General features: G+C 39.2%; 1 protein-coding gene across 1 annotated transcript; it reads left to right on the forward strand.

The window, feature by feature from the left end:
* Nucleotides 1–1,223: 1,223 nt before the first annotated feature.
* LOC144516261 (somatomedin-B and thrombospondin type-1 domain-containing protein) lies at nucleotides 1,224–5,791 on the forward strand. The gene is made up of 5 exons (XM_078247470.1): nucleotides 1,224–1,455; nucleotides 1,894–2,085; nucleotides 2,708–2,786; nucleotides 2,926–3,108; nucleotides 5,211–5,791. Exons 1-5 carry the CDS (start codon nucleotides 1,224–1,226, stop codon nucleotides 5,326–5,328), a joined length of 804 nt encoding a protein of 267 aa, XP_078103596.1. The 3' UTR covers nucleotides 5,329–5,791.
* Nucleotides 5,792–9,140: the final 3,349 nt, after the last annotated feature.

The following is a 9,140-nucleotide window of genomic DNA, read 5'->3' on the forward strand; positions in this document are numbered from 1 at the left end:
TGATGTTTTCTGGTAAAAAAAAATAGATAAGAAGAGAAATATAAGAACAGGAGAAAGGGCAAAAGTGGTGTCTATATGGGCCGTATCCAGTTAGTGCTGACTGTCTGTTTACTGGAGCAGTAAATGGCCGTCATCTCTGCAACACTGTTTTGTAGGGGGCCACAAGGTAGGGCCACACCAAGGGAAAGGGATCCACAACTGTCACTGGTGCTAATGGTAATGTTTTTAGCTTTGTCTACGTATGTTTCCCTCAATTCTTAAATTTGAGCCTGTGTTGTTTTGAGCAGTATAATCCTTCAGCTCCCCCCAGCAGCTTTCTGCTCCTATATATTCTCCCTTGACACACAAAGCAGAAGGCTACTGGGAATTTTAGTTAAAGTGGAGGCCTGCACTGTCCACACTGTTGTTCTTTTGCATGAATAACCTCAACCATAGGAGTTTCATTAATCCACTCTTTTCACATGTTGAGGCACACATGGGCCTGGGAAGCTGGCTGCCTCATCAACAGATCAGAGAGAGAGAGAGAGAGAGAGAGAGAGAGAGAGAGAGAGAGAGAGAGAGAGAGAGAGAGAGAGAGAGAAAGAAAGAGAGAGAGAGCGAGAGAGAGAGAGTTTTTGTGGTTTTGCAATTGAAGGTGGATTTTTGTATGGCTTCTGCAGAAGAATGTAAAATGCCTTGCAAAGTATCCCAGTTAGGATGGGCTATATCTTACTTTTTATTATGTTTCTGCCACTCAACACCATTAAGTAGGTGTTGAGTGGCTCATTATCTTTCATGATGTATTGGTACGATCAGGGAAGAAATGCATTTTGTGAGGTAGAAAATTAACCGTTTAATCCAGTGAAAATAGACGTGTGTTGTGATTGTGTATTGATCTAATAGATCAAATCTAATGTTTGCCAAATTGATCTTACATAGCCATGCACATTGATTTCGCATATGTGGGTCACACTTTACTTACAGTGGTGAACTGTTCCTTTAAGAGATACAGAGTTGACACATGAATCGCTTCCAACTCACCGACCAGAGGTTCAACTCCTGATAGTCGCATTACTGACCACAGATGATACGTGTTAATATTAAGACTTTTAAGTACTTTAACTGGACAGTACTTTAAAACACTTTTCTGGTGAATAACTTCATACAGGGATTAGGCTACCGCTAAATCGTTAACATTTTTTACATTAAAAAAAAATCATAAACGTGTTGAGGTACGTGTTGTGATGGCAGTCAGGAGGAGCAGCTTTGTCACTTTGGTTTGTCTCGGTGTGTCTTTGTTCCTCATCGGTCCGTGTCAGTCTGGCTGTCGGGAAACAGGTCTGTGTTGCACCGGCCGGGACCCGTCATGCATCAGCAAAGGATGGAGGTCTGACCGGTCCTATGGCACCTGCTACTGCGACCAAGCCTGTGTGTCCACCCTGGACTGCTGCCACGACTATGAGACAGCCTGCCCAGGTAAGTTGTAGCCTACTGACAAAAAAAAAAATCTGTTTCAAATGGTAAACTCCATAGAAATCCATTAGCCTACAGTACAGTGTGATGATATGAAGTTTGTTTAAGACTTATTTGCTCAAGAGTTCTCAATTATATACATAGGCTACATTAGGGAAAAAAACGCAAATAACCAAAAATAGAACTAATACAATTACTTTTACAAAATTCTATCATTATAATTTTGTATTAGAAGCCACATTTGTATGCTATGGAACACTTTTCAAAATGTTTATAGTGAGACTATTTTATTAACAAGAGGCTTACAGTGTCACTGAAATGTTCTCATGTGTTGGTAATAATTGGCATCTTGATCTGTAGACATCTGACAATTATAAAAGGAATTTCTATGATTCTGGTTTAGTTTTTTCCCCCTCAGCTGCATGTACTCTTCTCCCTCAGCGCTGTCCTGTGTAGTGAGCGAGTGGACAGAGTGGTCAGGCTGTGCCGAGCCCTGCAGGGCCACAGTCCGCAGGCGGAGCAGGAGGATCCTGCAGGAGCTGCTCAATGCAGGCAAACCCTGTCCTCATCTAGAGGAGCACGCCGGGTGTGCAGAGTACTGGTCTCAGCAAGGGAACTGCCACAACCCACTTGGTGAGGAAAATCTACCTGGATCTTTCCGCACATCCATGTGATCATCACATTATTATCTGACATTTGGTGGAATTACTTTATGCGGTTATCTTATCCACCTTAAGACAGCAGAATTTGTGACGAGGAAAGTTATCAAATGAAAAATATGGCTGGCTTAAAGGGCCACTTAGTAAACAGGGTTATTCTAAAGTGTGATTAGGCCAGGTCACATCTGAAGTTAATGACTGCAATGTAAAAATAAATAAATAACACCCCTTCATTGTTAACTGACCTGTAATAGACAGTAAAAATCAAATAATACTGAAAACCACATTACAATATCCTTTCATATACCTACATCTGATTAACTGATCAGAAGACAGATCATTATACAGGATTGTTTACCGCCTTGTTGTCATTTTAGGTATGTCAGCAGTGTTAGATAGTAGAAATTTAGTAGTATACAAGTTGTGATAATCCTACATGTGCAGTCTTTAATCATTTAATTAATATGTATATTAGCCAATGAGAAAAGCTGTTTCCCCAAGCATGCCAGGCTGTTTTCCCAGCCCATGCTCATTTTAAATTAAAGGTATTGCAACATATGGTCACATGTAATGTTCTTACCATGCTCCCTTTGCAGTCCCAGCACTGATTATTGCGGGTGGCTATGGCAACGCCAGGAAGAAAAGAGACATCCCTGACAGCAGCGACATTATAGGGTAACACGTTCAGAGAGGCTTTATGCCTGTAATATGTTCCTAGGTATTTTCAATATGTTTTTAGTCTGAGTTTGGTGTGTGTGTGTGTGTGTGTGTGTGTGTGTGTGTGTGTGTGTGTGTGTGTGTGTGTGAGAAATAGGTATTGTGTCCAGTTTCAGTTGACCTCTCTGACAAAAGGATGCCAGCAGAACTCAGGCACACACACCCAGTGGATGCAGCACCTGAGGGAGGGGCACCGTGTGTGTGTCGAGTGCCAGCCGCCTGCTCTTGCTGCTGGACAGACACACTGTGCTGGAGATGGAGAGGAAAACGACGAGGGCAGGTAAGAATGGAACGAACGGAGAGTACGCTTTGTAAGATTATTAGAATGTTTCTTGTCACATCACAACTTGCCTTTCGTCATCATGATAAAAAAGAAAGAAAACAAATAAGTTATGTTTAACAGCTATTTGAATCTTTGAATTTAGAAAGCCTCACAAGTTTAAGCTTTTGTTGTTCAGAACATGTTAATATCCAGAAGAGACAGATAAGGTATTTGTTTTTCAAGCCCACCTAAGACTTTATTCAACCATGAAATTAGCTTGAAGTTAAGTTACTCATATGTAAAGAAACTCAGTGTTGCACATAACTTCACTAATAAAGGGGACCGTCCTGCCTCACCCTATAGTCAAGTATTATGTAATTACCAGCCAGAAAAAGTATAACATATGAGTAAATTAGAAAGTGAATGCGGCAGTTATTACTCATATTAAAAACACATCACTTTTCCTTCTGGTCTCAAAACATCTTGCCAAAGGACTACAGTTGAATAATAGCCAGTTGGCTAACACTGGCACATTTGCAGAAATGTTGATTACTGTGCGTTGTCCTCATAAATAAAATGATTAAGGATTAATAATAGGTAAAAATTTCTACATAGAAAAGTGAGTTACAAAATATCACAAATATGTGTATAAGATGTATTTGTTTGTTTGGTGCACTATGCACAGGAAATGTGATTATATTGTATTCTGGGCATAATCCCATACTAAGTCCCACGCTGTTGTCAAATCGCTCCCTTGGACTGGAAAATTCTCTTTTTATTGTTCATTGAACAGCATCTAACCATTATAAATACACTTATTTGCCTTCTTGCCGAGAGTTAGATGAGAAGAACGATACCACTCATATGTCTGTACAGTAAATATGTAGCTGGAGCCTTTAAGGATATACTTAATTATATTTCAGAATCAGGATAATTGTCACTAGTAGCCCACTTATCATAAAATGAAAGCCTAAAAAAAGCATAAGACAAATATTGGTATTTTCTGCAATTGCATTGTTAAGAAAACACCATATTCAATTATTCTAAAAACCTCCATTGAATTGACAATGTTGTTTTTGAGAGCAGTCGATTTGCATCACTTAAGGAGGACTGTGGAGTTTTCTTGGAAAACAAACAAAAGTTATGTTTAGTGTTCCTCAACAAAACGCATTGTGTGTATATTTGAGGTCTAACAAAAATGATGAATACATTTCTTTCCTCATAATACACTTGCAAAGCTGATTTTACGTTTAAAAGATTCTTTGTTTACATCCATGTTGACTAGCACTAAGTCTTCTTCTTTTCTGCCTTTGTTTGTGCATTGCTGCATATCTTGGAGCATTTCTGCCACCAGTAGATTGGTGTGACACCATTGGCAGGAATGTATTCAACCATGTGCACGTCGTCATGTGTGTGCATGAGACAAACAAAATGGGGACCCACTCATAGAAAAACTGCTCCATAGCGCTACTAGAGGTATAAAAAAATAAATAAAAAACACCACAGAAAACCTTAAATCCCTAAACACATTCATACTACCTTAACCCTAACCTTATCCACAGGACAAACATTGTCACACTGCATTGACAGAAGATCATGGCCACGGTATCTGCAAAAATCTAGCATGCATAAGTCTGTTCTACCTGCTTCTGTGTCTGTATTTTGAGAGGCGCAGTGGTGGATAAAGTACCGATATGTGGATCAGTTGTGATGAAACAGTCTGGATTGGTTTTTGTTTTGTTTTTTCATCCCAGACCACTGATCTACACAAGACTGTATGGCTGCAGCCTGGAGCTTCCCGTGTCATGCCATCCCGTCTCATGCCATCCCGCCTGGTGCCGTCCCGGAGCTTCTACTTTTCAAAATAAAAGCTCACATCTGGAATAAAATACTTTAAAATACTTTAAACAACATCTCTCTTACTTTTCAAAGTAAAAGCATGGCATGACATGGGACGCTCCAGGCTGCAGCCATACCCACCTCGATCTACACCCTATATCTTAGATCTGATTGGTAACAGTGAGGACTACCACTAGATGGCAACATTGTTTATCACTTGGATTTAAAGAGAAATCGTGTGACCACTAACTCATTCCTCCCTCCCTCCCTCCTTCCTGCAGAAGGCAGTCTCTCCAGTGGCAGGCTGTGGGAAACCCTCGATGCCGGGGTGTGTGGAGGCGTGTTGGGAGGCTGGAGGCCTGCTCCTGCCCAATAGCCCACAGCTTCCTATTCATCTAACCTCCTCCTTCCTTCTGTTAGCCTCCCGCCTGTACATATTTACTCAGAGTTGTGTATAAAAAACAATCTGCGAGAATAATTAGAAACCAGACAGAATAATAAACACTGATCACTAACCTGATCTATTAAAGAGTGCTGGTCAATGCTTAGTTGTGCCTTCTCCAAATAAGTGCAACAACATGTATACATTTTATTAATATGGCTAAATGTATGCCAATGAAAATGTCCTATTTCTTAATCAGAATACAATACATTTCTTGTCCATACTGCTCAACAAGAACTTTAATAATACATATTTCCATTGTGGTTTGCATCAAAAACTGCAAATTAACAGTGAAATAAAAGTCACAAATGCCTAATCAAAATGTAAAGTGATCTGATTTATTTCATTTTATTCATCCAAGGGAAATGTTGCTTTTCTTAAGAAATAGAAATATCTTGGGACATTGAGACACTTTTTTAACATGACAAGTACTGGCTTTGTGTGAATCACAACCAGTCACAACGCCAAAGTTACAACATGCACTAAACAATTGAACATGTATACAGAAACAACAGCATAGAAAGTCAACAGGTAAAAATGTGTTGCTTTTTTTTTTTTTACAAAACAGACAGCCTCTGGACCTACAAACAACATTGTATAAGAGCTGGCTAAGGTCGTTCAAATATCTTTTTTCAATTCCCTGGAAACAGTGTACTTTACAAAGACTGATGGCTTAGGCAAGGTTGGGGTCAATTCCACTGAGAGCTTTGAACGTAGAAAAAATATAGTTCATGTTTTTGTACTTGGTTTTAATTTGTCCCATGCTCTAATACTAGCTCCTTTTAGAGTGTCATGTGTGATGTGTGTTGTACTCCATCAAGGCATCCTGAATCGACCCCAACCCTGTAATACAGTGTTAGATTCAGAGAATGTGGAATTGGGCTACTTGCTAAAGCAGTGGTTCTCACTGGGTTTTGGAAACTACCACATGTCCTTGAAAAGGGCCCTATGGGGTTTTAACAAAAAATTAAAAAGACTTTAACCTCTTTACACTTAAATTGAGCAGGTAGCACGACAACCAAGTTCTATTGTAGGTTTCAACTAAATGCATTTACTGTACAGTTGGGAGTCTTGTTATGGAACATTTTGAAAATCTGTGCTCTTTATAGTTTGTATCAATAAATGAGAAATAAAACGTCCCTTGATTGTGTTTTCTTCATAAAGCATGATGGTTTAGTCCTTTGAATTTCTCTACAGGGATCTCAGTGAAATTAAAATCTCTTTTAAACCAAAAGAGTATTAATATGAATGGCTCCCTTGGAAACGGAGGGTAGTAAAGTACCCAAATAAAATAAAGTATGACTTGTAAAAATAAATGTTTTTTTATTCGTATTATGGTGATTTCATGTCACAGTATCACAGTCTAGGTATCAAATCACAACATCATGTTTGATGTTTCTTTTGCACTACCTTGTCTAAAAGCTTAACAGTTTCAATACTAGTGTCAGGATTTCAATACTTGTGTTTGTGTGTATGCACATGGGTGAACATTTGTGTAATATTTGCCTATAATTAATCTCAGTTCCCTTTAATAGTGCTTGCTGTCTATTCATGGAATATTGATTGTCATCGTTTTTGAGAGTTATTTCAGTGAAACATGGTCCCTTACTACAGTAATATAGAAAACCTAAATGATAGGACAGAAGCTCACCTGATGCTAAATGAGCGGTTGTGTGATCTGAATGCCCTTTATTAAACTTCATTTCCATTTAAAAAAATATGTAATGCACTCACAATGACATGTCTGACTGAAATGTGTTTCTTCACAAGACATCATGCTAATTTTCAGGTTCATACCAAGGGGGTAAGCGAGCCTCCACAAAGCGTACCTCCTGTGGAGCCATTTTGATGCTATCAAGCCATCACCTCCCGTTAGCATTCCATTGACTGCCATTCATTTTGGCGTCACTTTGACAGCGAATAACTTTACATCTGAAGCGTTTAAAGACTCTATTTGTCCATTGTTTATTTCTAAAGAAATATGACAATGTAGAAAAGGCTCCATTACCTTGTATCTCACGTTATGGCTCCGTAGCAGACGTTTTTGTCAAAGCGATTGTGTCATAACCACCCGACTTTCTGTCGCATAGTAGACAAATTACCGTACAGGCAGGAGAAGCTCGCAGGCAGTTTCGACTTACATTAGCTGTTTAAGTTTAATTACTAATGCACTTTTTAAGTTTAATTACTAGCATTTTAGTTAGCAATAATTAGCCTGTGCCTATGTTATCTCCTAACATATACCTACGCTCTCCGTCTCTGCAAGATTCTTAATGATTGAGATTTCTCTTCGCACAGCTAGCAGAAGACTTACAACTTTCAGACAGGTTGCTCACGTCACATCTACGTCGTCAACCTCAGTTTGAGGCTGCGCAGTAACGCTCAGCTATCACCGGAAAAGTGCTTCTAATAGACTTCACTCGTCTCCGTGGAAATCTACGGCGTCGCTTTGTCCATTACATTTACTATCTATGGTTCATACTTGTATTTTGGGTTTCGAACAAGTTCACGTTTGCTTTAATATTCATTAAATGCATTCTTTTTCGAATACTGTCTGTCTGAACATAAAACTGTTTCTCTCTGTTGTGTGGGAATATAAACAGATAATAGATATAGCGTTGTTGGGAATTGTAGCAAACTCCCCTTTAAGAAAACAAATTGACATGGACATTTAAAGTGCAGCAGGGTATATGTTGGCATACATTGGCCTTGACTTTTCATAAGATAATATAAATATGCAATGAAAAGTTAACATCTAACTGGGCGATAACCAAATGTTTCTCTTATTGATACTGATGTCGTCCAACCAAAATAAAATGTAATGGGATTAGCTTGCATGTTTGTCATTTTTGTATCATTGAACCTGTGCCACTTCCACCTCGTAATGTGACATGAAGAAGTGGAAATAATCAATCAATGTATGAATATAACCAAAGGAGCAGCCATTCACAGCAAGTTTTTTTCAAGCTGAATCTCATTAGAGGTTATCTGAAAATGTTAAATATCTGCAGTCAATTGTTATGCCATAGGACATTTTCTCATTTTAATTTTAATGATCAGCTGTGTCATATTTCTCTCTCTCTCTCTCTCTCTCTCTCTCTCTCTCTCTCTCTCTCTCTCTCTCTCGCTCTCTTCTTTGTGTCAGATGGCCACCTACCAAGAGCCAGGTTCTGTCCGAGGTTTCTGTCTGTTAAAAGGAAGTTTGTCCTCGCCACTGTCGCACCAAATGCTTGCTGGGAGAATTATAGAGTGTGGTTGTGGAATTGAATTGACTAGACATTTTACGTGAATAAAAAAACAGGAAATTTGTGATACATAGTGTATGAAACTGCGTAAATTAATTTATCACCAGCTCCATCCTTGCCTTATTATATGTGTGCTAAATAAGATCCATAAAATGCACCTCCCATTCCTCTCTTCTCAGATGTAAATAAAGCCGCATGTTAGAGTCAGAACTGCAGATGGAATACAGAAAAAACAGAAGCAGGCTTCCCCCGACATGCATACATTCATAAACTGTTCATTCTTTTCCATTAAGTGGAAGCCACACTGCTCTAATGCCCTGGCTTTACAGCTGTCACAGACACACACACACACACACACACACACACACACACACACACACACACACACACACACACACACACACACACACACACACACACACACACACACACACACATATGGTTCCCTCTGTCTCTCACAGTCATTGCTATTCCTTTCACACCTCAGCTCCTCTCACTGTAGTAAAGCAATATGAAATGGTTCA

Source organism: Sander vitreus, chromosome 4 (assembly GCF_031162955.1).
Source record: "Sander vitreus isolate 19-12246 chromosome 4, sanVit1, whole genome shotgun sequence".
NCBI lineage: Eukaryota > Metazoa > Chordata > Actinopteri > Perciformes > Percidae > Sander > Sander vitreus.